Source organism: Planococcus citri, chromosome 1 (assembly GCF_950023065.1).
Source record: "Planococcus citri chromosome 1, ihPlaCitr1.1, whole genome shotgun sequence".
Lineage (NCBI taxonomy): Eukaryota > Metazoa > Arthropoda > Insecta > Hemiptera > Pseudococcidae > Planococcus > Planococcus citri.
Window position 1 is genome coordinate 18645168 of NC_088677.1, and position 16047 is coordinate 18661214.

The 16047-nt window shown below is 36.2% G+C and overlaps 3 protein-coding genes across 3 annotated transcripts; 1 reads left to right on the forward strand and 2 right to left on the reverse strand.

Annotated features, from left to right (window-relative positions):
* Positions 1-56: 56 nt before the first annotated feature.
* Positions 57-3859, reverse strand: LOC135833945 (uncharacterized). Its single transcript, XM_065347782.1, has 2 exons — positions 2259-3859; positions 57-2214 (listed from the first exon to the last, which is right to left on the reverse strand). Exons 1-2 carry the CDS (start codon positions 3857-3859, stop codon positions 57-59), a joined length of 3759 nt encoding a protein of 1252 aa, XP_065203854.1.
* Positions 3860-3909: 50 nt separating this feature from the next.
* LOC135833949 (uncharacterized) lies at positions 3910-5316 on the reverse strand. Its single transcript, XM_065347792.1, has one exon. It carries the CDS (start codon positions 5314-5316, stop codon positions 3910-3912), a length of 1407 nt encoding a protein of 468 aa, XP_065203864.1.
* A 2431-nt stretch (positions 5317-7747) lies between these two features.
* On the forward strand, positions 7748-14490 carry LOC135849674 (thioredoxin domain-containing protein 11). The gene is made up of 12 exons (XM_065370186.1): positions 7748-8096; positions 8190-8400; positions 8458-8688; positions 8758-8943; positions 9022-9213; positions 9287-9374; positions 9455-9646; positions 13057-13355; positions 13439-13666; positions 13761-13954; positions 14044-14179; positions 14272-14490. The coding sequence occupies exons 1-12, from the start codon at positions 7939-7941 to the stop codon at positions 14476-14478; spliced, it is 2322 nt and encodes a 773-aa protein (XP_065226258.1). The 5' UTR covers positions 7748-7938; the 3' UTR covers positions 14479-14490.
* Positions 14491-16047: the final 1557 nt, after the last annotated feature.

A 16047-nucleotide genomic window follows, 5' to 3' on the forward strand; every position in this document is an offset into this window, starting at 1 on the left:
AAAAGTAAAAAAAATGAAAGGATTATGATTTAAAAAATATAGAATTACGATTCTAATTATTCGTCATCCGATTCAGAGACGATTTCGCAAGTAATTTCGGCGATTTCGAAGTCTTCCGGCAGAGGTTCTGTGACTGCCACTGGATCGACGGATGTTTCATTAGAAACGGTGATAATCGGCGGCTCGTCGGCGTTTCCGTTTTCCGTTGTGGAAGTTTCCATGGGGATGAGTTTTATGATAGGTCGACGTGTGATATCACCATTGGCCAACCTGACTTTGGCTGCTCGTATTTCTTTATCTTCGCTGACTTCTATTTCGATTATTTCAGCAAGTTTCCAGTATCCTCTTTTAACGTTGTCGTCTGCGAGCATTACAATATCGCCTACTTGCGGAGTTATTGGTGTAGTTGAGCGTTTCTGCTTGAGTTTTGAGCTACGCTCTCTCAACGAGATGATATATTTTGAATAAAATATATCCCAAAAACGATTCAAAAGTTGATCCGCTTTTTTCCACGAGTCTACGAGAGATTTTCCTGTTACTGTAGGGGCGTCAGCGTTGACTTCGAGTATGTGAGGGAAATTTCCTCTTAGGAATAGATTCGGCGTTATTATGTCTTCTTCCAAGTTTGGTCCGAAGTACGTAAGGGGACGGGAATTTAGAATTGCTTCTGTTTCAGCTATGGCGACTTGAAGTTGACGATCAGTGAGGGTTATTCGATAGTACGTAAGTTTTAAAGCTTCTTTTACAAGTGCGATAAGACGTTCGTAGGCGCCACCCATCCATGGTGCTAATTGAGGAATCCATTTCCAAACAATTTCGTTCTTGGCGAAGAAGTCTTTGAAATTTTTGTCTTTAATCGCATTTTGCCAGCTGAGTTCATAGACGGTGCTGATAAGTTTGAATTGAGGCGCGTTATCGGATATGAGTAGTTTTGGCGTACCTCTTCTGGCGAAGAATAATTTGAATGCGGATAAGATATCTTCGGATGTAAGATCGTGAAGGATTTCCATGTGTATTGCTCTTGTTACGAGACAGGTGAAAATTAGTATCCAACGTTTACATTCACCTGGAGCAAATTTTACGTAGAGAGGTCCCAGTATATCAACGCCGGAGTTTTCGAACGGTTTTGTAGGGTTTAGGCGCGATTTTGGGAGCGGAGGCGTAGGTGGTGCTCTGTATGGTTTATTTCTCAGCTTTTTGCAGTTTTTACAGTTGTTTTTTAGCGTGAAATAAACGACTCGGCGTCCTGTGGGTATCCAGAATTTTCTCCGGATTTCTGCTAGTGTGTGCTGAGTACCAACGTGGTATAGCTTGTTGTGGTAGTGCATAACGATTAGTTTAGTAATTGGCCAATCAGGAAGAAGTAAAATCGGGTGTTTTTCTTCATCTGTTAGGTACGTGCAATTTTCTAGCCGTCCGCGACAACGAAGTACGTTATTCTCATCTTTCTTTAACCCAAGGTGAGAGTAGTGAGTAATTTTTTCGCCGATGGTATCTTGGAAATAAATTATCCACATTTCTTCTGCCTGTTGTCTTGTTTTGTCAGATTGAATTTTCCGGAATTTATTGGCTGCGATGAGACACTTTTCTGTAACCGAGATGAGTTTTCCATAGGTCGTATATTTTTCAAAAATCAAGTTGAAGGGAGTCGATTTTGGCGTTGTTTCTGTTTCGGTGTTTGTTAAGAGAGTCGTTGTTGTGTTTTCGGAAGTTTCTGTGGGCAGCACAGGTAAGTTTTTTCCGAGAACTGGTTGTTCTGGCCACAATTTTTCATCGTTTAGCCACGGAGGTCCGTTAAACCAATTGACCGCTTTCATTTCATCGAGTGTACCGCCTCTGGATGCGATGTCGGCTACATTTTGTTCACCAGGTACGTATTTGATGTTTTGAACCAGTTGTTTTATATCATTGACGCGTTTTTCGATGAAAACTGGTAACACCTGAGGAGATTGTATCCAAGCCATGGCACACTGCGAGTCAGTCCATAGAATTTTCTCGGAGATTTCACGTTCTAAAGATGTTTCAACGAAGTTGAGAATTCGAGCTCCAATTAAAACACCTAGTAATTCGAATTTAGGCGTGAATTTGGCTAATTCGTTTTCGTTTTTCGGTGGTGTCACTCTGGTTTTGGCAAATAATAAGTGCGTGTGTGACGTTTCGTTATCTGTGGCGCGTATGTAGACAGCAGCGGCGTATGCGTCTTTTGACGCGTCGCTAAAGCAGTGAAGTTGTAGCGTTAGCGCTCCTTGGATATTTACGTAGCGAGGTAAGGAGTGGGTGGGAATTTTTTCGAGTTCGCCATTATGCGCCATTCGCTGGTAAGATTTTCGTTTAGTTTTTGGTCCCATTCGAAGTTCAAAATCCACAGTTTTTGAATGAAAAGTTTGGCTTTCAAAATTATTGGCGAGAAAAAGCCCATTGGATCGTAGATGGCGGCTGTGAACTGAAGAACTGTTCGCTTAGTTGGATTTTCAGGTGCGTGAACGGATGGTTTTTGGATATTCAAGGTATCTGCTTTTGGCTTCCATTGTATACCGAGGAGATTGACGATTTCGGCGTTGTTACGGTCAGCTTCGGGTATAGAGTTCATGAATTCGGTTGAGTTTGAACTCCATTGACGAATATTCATGCCAATTTCAGCAAGAAGTTTTTTCATAACATTGTAGATTTCGATGGCTTCTTGCAACGAATTAGCACCATTGGCAAAGTTATCAACATACAAGCTTTTCAGAATTTTCGTGATGTGTTTATAGTGGTGAGCTTTTAATTGAATATGATGTTTTAGAGTAGCTGCGAGTAGAAAAGCTGATGCTACGATTCCGAATAGTATTCTGGTAAAGCGAAACACGATTAAATTTTCTGCAGTTGGAGGTAGGTTGATGTCTTTTAACCACACGAAGCGAGTTGCGTCGCGATCCCGTATCTGTAAGCCAACCTGTAGGTATGCTTTTTCGATGTCGCTTGTTATACCAATTATTTCACACCGGATGCGTATTATTATACCTGCTGAGTTTTCTATTAGGTTTTTTCCTTTTAATAAGCAGTCGTTTAGGCTTGTTTTAGATTGTTTGGTCCGGGCTGAGCCATTGTAAACGATACGTAACGTTGTGGATTTTTCAGGAGTTAAAACGGCGTGGTGGGGGAGGTAATGGGTGATTTCGCTAGATGAGTTTTTTGGAGCTACCTCGATGACACCGTTTGCTAATTGATTTTTAATTACCTCGTCGTATGTAGTTAGGAGATTACCTTGTTTCAAACTTTTATACAGTGAGTTCAGTTGCCCAATAGCGAGATCGTAGTTTTCAGGTAGGTTCGGAGGGTAAAATCTCCAAGGCAGGGCAACGTGATATCGGCCATCTTTAAATTGAATACTGTCTTGAAATTGTTTAATTGCCGGTTCCTCATTTTCGTTGTTCAAATCTTCCCGAATGCCGATAGTATCAAGTGACCATAGTTGTGATAGAGGATCGGACAATGTTTTGCTGATAAGACAGTGAGTTCCAACTTTTCCACTGCCTGGATGACGGATCGCCAGTACCCAGCCAAACACAGTATCGAGCAGTGTTGCCGTTGGAGTGGCGTCGATTTTCTTCCAATTCAGAATGTCGATTATATAATCCAGTCCGATGAGGATGTCAGTGTGATGTTGAAGGCCATCATCTGCCAAGTAGAGGTGATTAAATTGCGGGTATGATTTTTTAAATGCTGATATATCGGGTGGATTAAGATCAGGTATTATTTGATTCGATGAGTAAAGATGGAGGGTTTTTGAATCGCCGTTTTGAGTGTGTATGTTTATGATTACCTTTTCTGATTCCATTACTTTTGATTTTTCTTCACCGAAGACTTGCATATGCATTGTTTCAGATTCGGTGGAACGGAGTTGTAGTTTTTTAATGCATCGTGTAGTTATGAAGATTTGTCACTACCGCAGTCAAGAATCACACGTATTTTTGTATTTTTACCGTTGCAGGGATTTGATACAGTTGCCGTAGCTGTTAGTAAAGTAGTTGATATGGAGCTAAGCAAAGAAAGTGTGTTGGTTTTCTTCGTGGGATCTTGTTGGCTGTTTGTTTCTGGCTTTTCATTTTGAGTTAATGGTGTTTGTTTTGGTTTGGAGATGTCGATACCAAATTTCGTTGGACAGATGCACGAATGATGATTCCCAGTTTTTTTGCAGTAAAAACAGGGTTTGTTTCGTTTGTTGCATTTTTTATATGAATGACCAGTTTTTAGGCAGATATAACAGCTACCTTCGATTTGTTTGCGCCTTTCTTCGTAAGTAGTAAATTTGGTGCATTCAGTGGTCCAATGTTCTTGTCCGCACATAATACAGCTCGGTTTCATATCATTTCGATTTGTATTTTCATTTGGATCAGTTTTATTATAGGTTACGAGTGCTGCTGTTGTAGATGGCGAGGCGGATGCGGCTGCTGGTTGAGTAATCGACGTGTTATTTAATATGGATATCAGTTCACGTTTTTGTAGAGCAGTACCGACGGTTGTACGGAATAATTTCATGCTTGATAACGAGATGGAGTTGTTTAGGTAAAACTGCTCAGGAAATTTTTCGATGAGAGTGTCTAAAAGCAGTGTATTTTCGTTTACCTTTTCATCTAGATTTTCTAATGCCCGTAGTTGCGCTTCAAGGGTGTCGTACGTATTTTTCAGGCTCGGAAGATTGAGTGTTGCTTTTGGGAAGGATTTAATTTCTTTGTAGATAAGCGGGATTGTTATACTTTTATCACCATATCGTTGTTTCAGCAATGCTACCACTGAATCGTAATTTTGTGCCGTTGGTTTATAGTATTTCAGGTGGATAGCGGCGTCACCTATTAGATGCATTTCTAAGAAATCGAATTTCGTTGCGGAATCATAATTAGGGTTGGAGTGGTAGTGACGATCGAAGTATTGCCAGAAAGGAACAAAGTCCGCATGGGTTCCATCGAAGTAACGTGTATTGAGCTTTGGTTTGTGAACGATAGAAGTAGACGGATTTGTAATTGTTTTATCATCAGTACCTGAGTTTTTTAATCGTAGTTTAGGCTCAAGCAAGTTTTCTAATTCGGATGCGAGGTGCTCGGCGTCGTAGATTATTGAAGTTGCTTCTGTCAGTTGGCTGATGAGGGTATCGTTTAATTCCGTGTTGCTCAATTTGTCGATGTGAATGCGGGTGTCTTTTATTAATTTGTTGAGAAAGTCGTATGGCACTTTTAATTCTTTCTTCTCCTTCAGGATCTGTTTGGTTTCTTCTATATGCGATTTTAAACGATCGATAGATACCTGAAGGAAAATCGTTGCCGCGTTTTTGGCCATGCTTTCTGGAAGTTTTTTATTTGACGCGAAAATAAACGAATTATCAAGCGAGAGTAGTTATTTTTTGCATTATTTAGGTCCGCGATTCGAGGGTCTCTGCTACCATGTTTCCGATTATATTTTAAACGTATGGAGAAACAATTAATTTTAATTAAACGAGCGACATGATTGTTTCATCATTACATTAAAACGTATATTTTTTGTTTATAATTTTTGGAAAGTAACATATTCTCAGGGATGTCTAGCTAGCCAATAGCCATTAGCCATTAGCCGTTAGCTTATTGAATTTTTGACGTTTAGCCATTAGCCATTAGCCAGCCAATCAAGAAAAAATTTAGCCATTAGCCAGCTTTAGCCAATTGATTTTGGCTAAAAATGATTGGCTAAAATTGAAAATAATTAGGTGAGGAAATGGGTTTCCTGTGGGTAAAAAAAATTAAAATTTTAAAATTCGTAATAAAATCAAAAGCAAAAGACCAAAAAAGTAGTTTGACATTGGCGGTTCCGGTTTTTTTTTCTGAATTTTTTTCAATGATCGTTGTGTTCCAGAAAATTAGTGAAAAATCAGTTTATGAATATAATCAAATAATGAGTGAATGCGAATAATTGTGATTCACGTTTGTGAAATAATAATCATTTCCTAAAACTATAAATAATATCTATAATGGGAATGTGCTCATTTAGAGGAGTATTTAGAGGGGTCACTCGATTTTTAAAAAATCATAAAATTAGCCAGCTAATAGCCAGCCAATAGCCAGCCAATGAAGAGACATTAGCCAATAGCCGTTAGCTTAGCCAAAGCACTAAATTTTTTTAGCTTTAGCCGTTAGCTTTAGCCAATCCCATTGGCTAGACATCCCTGCATATTCTTAATTCTAGGTATTATCTGTAGGTTCGCTATAGGTGGGTTCACCACAGGAGGTCTCTCTTGGTCTTGACTCTTGACGTCTTGAGAAAGCTTGGAAAGCTACATAAATGAAGTCTGCATAAATTAGAACGATGGCTTAAAGCGAAAAGGTCCTATAGGACATTTTTTTCAATTTTGAGGTTTTGGTATCATTGGAAAGATAATTTCATCCTCTTTCCAATGGAAACACTGCTATTGTGATTTGAAGCAAAATAACCTGTATAAAAAGCCGAAAACAAACAGTCTTCCAGCTCAACTGTTAAAAAGTTCCAGAGGGAAAAAGTCCTATATCCACTTTTACATGCTATTTTTGGGCCATTGCTAGGAGTGTACAAGTGTTTTTATAATTTTTTCTTCGCGAAAAGAGTCTTATAGTCACGTCATCACGTCTCTAATTTAAAAAAATGCAAATAAATCATTACAAATAAAAATACACTATGGAATGTTGATAACGTATTTTTTGACAAGGTTGAGGAGTTTGTGGAGTTGGAGTTATAGCATACTCTGCTGGAAAATCTGTTGATATTTGTCACAAAAATGAATAAAATAGCATTACATCACTTCACCAGCAACTCCAGGTTAGTATAAAACAAAATAAATAGACTAAAGCTTGATATCAAGCTCCATTCTTGTCTGTACTGTTTAGGATTTTGATCAGTCATGTTTCTGAAAATATTACTCCTAGAGAGTAATGTAAATAAAGATGACGAATAATACGGTCTTATTTTATTATCTATGGCTCATCTACGCGATCCGGGTCCTTAATTATCACGTCAAACGATATTATAATGACTTTCATACATTGGGCAACAAGACAAGATCTTGTAAATGGAAAAATAAGCAAGTCGATGCCTCGATGGTCAATCCGAAGATGCTTCAGTCAGAAGAAGTCAATTTTATTTTTCTCAAGCTAATCAGTAAGATAATTACCTGAAATACATTCGTGAAACTAAGTAAAATGAGATTGAAAAGGTGTCCTATACGATTAATTCTCCCAACAAATCAGAGTTTTCTCAGAGCGAAAAAGTCCTACATACAGCATCACTCTCGTTTTTAAGTCACTACTCCTTTAAAAGAATATATTTTTGAAAAAGGAGTGAAGGAAATTGACACTAGATCATCTGGTAACATTGCTTCACTTACCCCACTTTGGTATTCTCGACGTGACAGTTCTGGCGATCAGTTGAAAACTTAATTTCTCTCTACTGTAAAATCTTACTTTTTGGATATAGGATCTTTTCGCTTTAAGCCATCGAGAAAATGGCTACATGGGCGGGTAACTAACAAGTTAAAAGCTGATTTTTTAAACATAGACTGGTGAAGATTGGAAATTTTTTTAGCATAATGAATCTAGGATAATAATTTTTGCTTTCTGGCATAATAGCATAAATTTCTGTTTTAAAAAAATAATTAAAATTAATTTTAAATTTTAAAGATGAAAAAAAATTTTCATCTGGCACCACTGTGTTTGATTGCTCTGCTTTTGCACTATCCAGTTCACGCATAAAAATCCTTGATCGAAGAAAAAAAAATAAAAAATTTTCAAAATTGCGATAAAAATGATAAAAATTTTACAATAATGTGAATCATGTTAATCTAATAATTGAATATTTCCAAGTGGACGATTTATCGAGTATTCTGGTCTGTAATACGTACAATGTTATATTTCGCATATTAAGAGCTTCGTTTTTAAAAAATTCCTATGACGTGGTGTTATGACATTGGTGGGTATACTGAAAATTTTACTAAGTTGCGAAGATGATGAGGTTGAACGAACAGTGCAAAATTTTCTATATAAAATGCTCCTCGTTGGCCGAGATGTGTGTTTCATACTGGCAGTAGTTTTCACTGTCGTAGCTGTCATAACAAACAGGTACACCGAATACCGGATCTCACTACAGTATTTTACAAAGTTATCCGTTCCGTTATTTCATTACTTACGATTTAATTCTGTTCTCTTCCGTAGTCAAAATAATACTCGCAGAGTTCCTCCGACTAAGCCCTTCTTCAGCAATGGCACCTGGGTCGATGATTACTTCGCCGGCGAGTTGTACTACGCTATATTAAAAGCTACAAAGTACGATGTGATATTCCTAATGCTGTATGCTCCGTGGGACGCAGATAGTCAAAATGCTCGATCAGAATTTGAAACAGCTTGTCGATATTTTCATAAAAAAGTACGTCGAATGTTTACTCATAGTTTCGGATAGAGTATTTATTTGGTTTCGTTGCAGGTATACTGCGCCGCAGTCAACTGTTGGCAAGCGAGTGGAGGTTGTAAAGCTCTTTTCGAAAATGTCGCCATGTATCCTTTATTCTTACTGGATTTGAGAAATATCCCGTCGATAAGATATAACGGTGAATACAGTTCTTCGCATATGATCCATTTCTTGTCCACTGTCATAAAACCGTTACAAAGAATTCATTCGGTGGACGAATTCAACAAATTGAGCGGTACATGCGATGTAAGTTGAACAGATCCGAGAGTTTAGTCGTCGAGTTAGTAATAACGATTGTTTTTATTTTCATCGTAGGCGTTGGTTGTTTCATTTCTACCGGGATATAAATTATACAAACGGTATTACACCGCTTCTATCAAGTACTTAGAACGTGATCCAAGACGTGACACATGTTGGGCTTTTGTAACCGATCACAAGTTAGCCGACGTTCTACAACTCGAACTGAACACTGTCAGGTTGTATTTATGGAATGAGAGTTTGGTAAGTCCATCGAATTAACCTCTTTTGAAAGCTGTGTTTGTTATTCTCGATGATATAGAAATTATTCCGCTTTCGTAGGTGTACAGAGACGACTTCATTGATAACGCCATTGTCAAATGGGTACACGATAACGTCGACTCTCTAACGCGATGGGTGTTTTTGAAGAACTCCAGGAGCGATTTAGTGTCAGATTTAATCGAACATAATCCATCTGTGATCTTATTTACTCCGAGGAACATGTACCTAGAAAGCAATCCGGCTTATTTATTGGTAATTCACTAGCATTTCAGACTTTTGCCTACATTAACGAGAAACCTTCTTACACGATACTTTTATTTTATAGTTGAAAGAGGCTGCTCTCGAATACAAAAGTTGTTTCGAAATTTCCGTTGCGAAACAAGCTATACCGTATATTTCTCGTAAACGTCAAGGTAATGGAATTTGGATTGATTTGACCTATTGTATGTATTATACGCGGTAGTGATTTAATATTTCGAAATACTATTTGTAGAAATCCTGCAAGATTTCCATTACTGGGATAATCTGTGCGATGAACGGTTTATTTATATGGGAGATGCTTACGAATTGTTTCTCGATACGTACGCTACGAAAGAAGTATTCGACGAAAGTTTGCAAAATATGACGACAGCCAGAAGTTCGTACAAGAATAAAAACGATTATACTAGTCGCAATTTTACCCTCGGTAAGAAACTCGTACCTAGTTGTCTACTTAGTAGTTAGTACAGGCTTTCTAGGGAGAGGGGGAAAGCAAAATCCTAAAAAATTCAGCGAAGTGCGGAGTTTTGTGAGCCCCGACTTTGTTTCCTGTGAATTTTTTCGCGTCAAGTTTTTTGAAATCTGTACCATCAGGCATGAAATTCGGTCACTTAAAAAGTGACTTAGTCACTATTTCACTTTCAATCTTTTTTTATCACTACTTCGGCAAAAATTTCCAAAAAAAGTGAATGAATTTGGTCTTTTTTAAGTAATATTTTTCCTGTAAAAAAGAAAAAGTGCAAAATTTTAGGAAATGATCAATATTTTTCATGAAAATCCTTCAGAATCATCATTTTAAAAAAAAAATAAAAATCAACTGTTCAACATTAAGAATGTAAGACGATGTGATAAGATAGAGCCGATATTTTCTAAACTGTACGAAGGAAGATCGAAAGATCAGGTAAAAATTCATCATCTGTCAGAATTTCAAGTGCTAAAGTGCCTTTTTCGATTTTTGGTGAATTTTTGAAAATCAAATCAGGCCAAAAATGAGGGGGAAAAATCAAAATTTTACCAAATTGACCAAGAAAGCTGAAATTTGGGGTATACCCTATTTTCGACACGCCAAATCGAATGGAAACTGTTTCAAACCGTTTTGAGCAGTTCTGGAGCCTCCAGCAGATTTTTTAAACTTGAAATTTCCCAAAATTTCATCAAATGGAGATGGAAAGCCGAAATTCATTCTGCAAACTAATTGCAATACGCTACGAAGTCGACTGCAGGTAGATTTAAAGTAGTTTTAGAGCCTCCAGTGACTTTTTGAAAATTACTGGAGTCACCAGATTTTTGAAACTTGAAATTCTCACAATATTTTATCAAATGGAGTTAGCAAGCTGAAATTTACTTCGCAAACTGATTTCAATACGATATGAAAGCGACTGCATAGTGGTTCCAAGTGGTTTTGGAGTTTCCAGCTACTTTTTCGAAATTTCAATTTTCCAAAAAACGCAATACAATCTTTCAAAAAGTCGCTGGAGGCTCCAAAACGACTTTAAACCCACCAGCAGTCAACCTCGTAGTGTATTAAAATTAGTTTACAGAATGAATTTCGGCTTTCCATCTCCATTTGACAAAGTTTTGGGAAATTTCAAGTTTCAAAAATCTACTGAAGGCTCTAGTCATTTTCAAAAAAAAACTGGAGGCTCCAAAACGACTTGAAATCCATCTGCAGTCGACTTCGTGGCGTATCGAAATTAGTTTGCGGAATGAATTTCGGCTTTCCATCTCCATTTGATGAAATTTTGGGAAATTTCGAGTTTGAAAAATCTACAGGAGGCTCCAGTAATTTTTCAAAAAGTTGCTGTAGGCTCCAAAACGACTTGAAATTAGTTTGCAGAATGAATTTCGGCTTTCCGACTCCATTTGATGAAATTATGTGGGAATTTCGAGTTTCAAAAATCTGCTGGAGACTCCAGAACTGCTTAAAACAATTTTGCGCTCCAACATAGGACTTGAACGAAAATGTTTTAAAGCGTATAAAGGTAGATCGAAAGAGCAGGCAAAAATTCATCACCTGTCAAAATTTTAAGTGCTAAAGTGTCTTTTTCGAATTTTGGTGAATTTTCAAAAATCAAATTTTGGCCAAAATGCGGGAAAAAATTGAAATTTTACCAAATTGACCTAGAAGGCTGAAATTTGGGATATACCCTATATTCAACCTGCAAGATCGATTGGAAACGGTTTCAAACCGTTTTGAGCAGTTCTGGAGCCTCCAGCAGATTTTTGAAACTTGAAATTCCCACAAAATTTCAGCAAATGGAGTTGAAAAGCCGAAATTCATTCTGCAAACTGATTTTAATACAGCACGATGTTGACTGCAGGTGAGTTTCAAGTCGTTTTGGAGCCTCGAGCGATTTTTTGAAAATTATTGAAGCCTCCAGTAGATTTTTGAAACTTGAAATTTCCCCAAAATTTCATAAAATGGAGATGGAAAGCCGAAATGATCTCTGTAGTCCAATTTTAACACGCTCTGAAAACGACTTCAGGAGGGTTCAAGTCATTCTGGAGCCTCCAGTGATCTTTTGAAATGTTTTGTAGTGTTTTTAGGAAAATTGAAATTTCCAAAAAGTTGCTGGAAACTCCAAAACCACTTGAAACCACCATGCAGTCGACTTCATATTGTATTGATATTAGTTTGCAGAGTAAATTTCGGCTTGCTAACCTCATTTGATAAAATGTTGTGAAAAAATTTCAAGTTTCAAAAATCTGGTGGAGACTCGAGTAATTTTCAAAAAGTTGCTGGAGACTTCAAAATGACTTGAACCCACCTGAAGTCGTCTTCAGAGAGTGCTAAAATTTAATTGCAGATTAAATCTCCGCTTTTCATCTCCATTTGATGAAATTTTGGAGAAATTTAAAGCTTCAAAAATCTAGTGCAGACTCAAGGAATTTTCAAAAAGTCGCTGGAGGCTCCAAAACAACTTGAAATTCACCTGAATTCGTCATCAGAGGTTGTTAAAACTCGAGTGCAGAGTTAATTTCATCTTTCCATCTCCATTTTATAAAATTTTGGGGAAATTTCAAGTTTCAAAAATGTACTGGAGGCACCAGTAATTTTCAAAAAATCGCTGGAGGCTCCAGAATGACTTGAAGTTTACCTGCAGTCGACTTCGTAGTGTATTGAAATTAGTTCGCAGAATGAATTTCGGCTTTCCAACTCCATTTGATGAAATTTTGTGGGAATTTCAAGTTTCAAAAATCTGCTGGAGGCTTCAGAACTGCTCAAAACGGTTTGAAACCATGTCCAATCGATTTGTCAGGTTGAAAATAGGGTATATCTCAAATTTCAGCTTTCTTGATCAATTTGGTGAAATTTTGATTTTTTCCTCATTTTTGGCCTAAATTTGAATTTTAAAAATTCACCAAAAATCGAAAAAGACACTTTAGCGCTTGAAATTTTGACAGGTGAAAATTTTGTCTGATCTTTCGTTCTACCTTTGTATAGTTTGAAAAATTTCGTGCAAGTCCTGTTGGAACGCAAAATCTGCGATTTTGGCTGACCTATCAATCAAAATTGCCGACATTTTGTAAGTAGGGCCACTTTTTTGAAGACAATGGCTAGAAATGTTCCTTGGGACTCCCCCTTTATGAAAAAATTTGTCCCGGAGGATCGACCGAGGGGGGGGGGGGTAGGTGGTGCAATAGATCCTGATGCGGGCTTCTCTACTAACATAATATATTCCTTTGCTCTCATTTCTCAAAATTTTGGTCACTTTGCTATTTTTCAGTCACTAAAGTCACTAAAAAAAAATTAAATAGTGGATTTCATCCCTGTACCATCTTATGCTATAATATTATTTCAATTCTAATCCAAGTTTGTTTATCATTTTCATGTAGGAATGAATTTAAAATACGATAAAAGATCTCCGGAGAATCTAGTCTTATTTCATATCCGCGACAAGTGTCGCTGGTTGAAGATGATGAAGAAAACGTACGAGTATTCGTATCTTCGTGATAAATCTGATAAACAACATTTCAATAGTGATCTTCCCCTACCACGTGATATTTGCAGTTTAAATAGGACTTTTACTTTTTTCGCTGTTGATTCTTTGTTATATTCTTATTTTTCTGAAGCATTAGGCATAAATTTAAGTAACTATAAGGATAAAACGGCAATTGTGATAGTTAATAATAAGGTAAGATGGAAATTTGCTCGAGTTACTCGTAGATGCCCAAGTTGGTATATCATTTTCCTAATTTGAACTATGTTTTTTGAAAGGTTGAAGAAGCATACGTATTACCTGATCAATTCGTTGATAAAAATACTTTACTACAATTTATGATCGATGTGAGTAATCGAACCATTCCACGATGGATGAAATCAACCAGAGATACGTCGTTGTATACGCATCGTTATCAAATTCCAAAAAATCTTTCTTCCAGCGATTTTGTGGTCGCAGAATTGCATAGTGAAACATTCCAATCTGTGGTTTTAGACTCTTCGAAAGTGAGTTGGAGAATTTGCACACGATTTTTGTACTCGAAATACCTAATGTACTATCAATGCTAATAATTTTTTTTTGTTTTATTTTGTTGGGCAGCATGTAGTGGTCTACTTTTATTCGCCGTTCTGTAGTTATTGCCAGGTATCATCTTATGTCTATTCGACCGTAGCTTACATGTTGAAAAACTTCAGCGATGTTCTATTCACTCGAATCGACAGCGAAAATAACGATTTGCCTTGGCATTACGTTCCTCTAAGTTACCCTTCTATAATGGTTTTCTCGGCCAGCAGGTATGTAGAATTCATTAGCTAATTTTACATACGTTCGAATGAAATTAAACCTACTTATCAATGAACTAAACGAGTTATTTAATTTGTAGTAAATCGGAAGCCAAACTATTCTCCATGAATGAGGAATTGACGGTGGATAATTTACTGGATTTCGTGTTGACCAGCATCGACGTCGATATCAAGATCAAATTTATGATAAACGAATGCGAAAAGTATCGTAAAATTGTAAGTACCCTACCTGCACGTGATATTTTTATTTTCATCGTTCGAAATAACGAATTGTGAACGAGATGGTAATTCATTTTTACAATTTTCAGGAACATCAAGCTGGCTGTGTTGTATTCGAACGTTGCATCGATAACGTGAAAAATCATTGTTTACAATTGATCAATAATCTGGTGCATAATTACGTCACTATCGATGCGAATGTTACTTTAACCGCCGATTTTCCCGAGAAGGCAGATAACTTATATAACGCGTTGAATTTACTAAAGTCTGTTTATATGCATTTGGAGAATACATAACGTTTTATCAGTTTTGCGAATGTTTTTTCTATAGGGAAGCTCGCTCAATGATACGAGGAATGAAATGAAATCTTGACCTAATGGCAAATCTACATATTTGCGGTATTTCAAAGGTATGAATGCCTGCTTTCAAAAATATTTGCCAAAAATGTCAAAAGTTGAATTTTCTTCAAGACTCAATTGTCAAGTTCGCTTCACAAGACGTGTCCTTTTTTTCTCGGAATTCATAACCAAAATTCTTGAAGAAAAAATGTTCTTACTTCCTGCTTTTTCATTTTTCCAAATTTGGTGTTTTTTTTGAATTTTTTTTTGAATTTTAACAAATATTACTCATTTATTATTTTTGAATTTCTCGTGAGTTTTTAGTGGAGTTTTGCTGAATTTTATCACCTCGAGTTTTTGTGATTTTTTCATGAAAATTTTCCCTTAGGCTTGTATGATTTAGTTGCTCATATCCCCGATTTGGTGTTTTTTTTTGTGAATTTTTGTAGTTTTTTCTCAATTTTGACGGATATCATTTTTTTTGTATTTTCAATTCTTTTTTTTCAGTTTTTCGATGATTTTTCTGGAATTTCAATTTTTTTTTCTTTTCAAATTTTGGCGAAATTTCTCCAGTTTTGATTTACCTACTTATCGACTTTGAATTTTCACGATTTTAGTTTTGCTTTACATTAACTTATGGTTATTTTTTTGCCTTAATTTTTAATTGAATTTCTTTGAATTTCAACATTTTTTTTTTCGAATCTCGTGCTTTAAAAAATCTAGTAATTTTTTGGCTTACGTTTTTGTGGAATTGTGATTTTTCTTCTTCCAAAAGTTACGATTACCTTTAAATTTTGATAATTTATTAAGGGAGGGGGGAACTTCTTCAAGATTCGATGAGTTTGTTTGTTTCATTTTGACATTTTAAGGTGGATTTTTTTTTTCTGAGTCTTGATATCTTTCATTTGTTGATCCCTCTCTCCTTTCCCCTTCCCTCACAGTTATGGGGAAGATCTTCAGGATTTCCTCTCTCTTTGAACAATTTTTTTTTCAAGTTGAAATTATTTTTTTCTCTTGAATGGTTACGTTGCTTGAAATTTGTCGATGATTTTTCTTCACAATTTTGTCGATTTTTTTCGAATTTGTGGTACTTTTAATTCTCGCGAGTTCTTTGTCCTGAATTTTCATTGATTTTTCCTGAACTGAATTTTTGAGAGTTTTCCATTTACATCCCTTCCACGATTTTGTTTTGAATTTTATCGATTCGTTTTTCTGACTACATTTTTGTTCTTGATCTCGACGAAACCTTTTCTTTTTTTTTTGAAGTGTCGCGATTTTTATGAAATTTTTTTCTAATTTTACGCCAAATTTTAGAAATTTTTTCTACTTAAATTTTTGTAGAATTCTCCTTTTTACAGTTTTGTCGAGTTTTTTTTTGGATTTTTTTTTTTGGGGCGTTCTTGATTTTGACAAAACCTTTTTTTTGAATTTTCACGATTCTTATGAAATTTTCTTTTATTTTTACACCAAATTTTAGCAATTTTTTTTATTTAAATTTTTTTGAATTCTCCTTTTTTCGAGTTATTT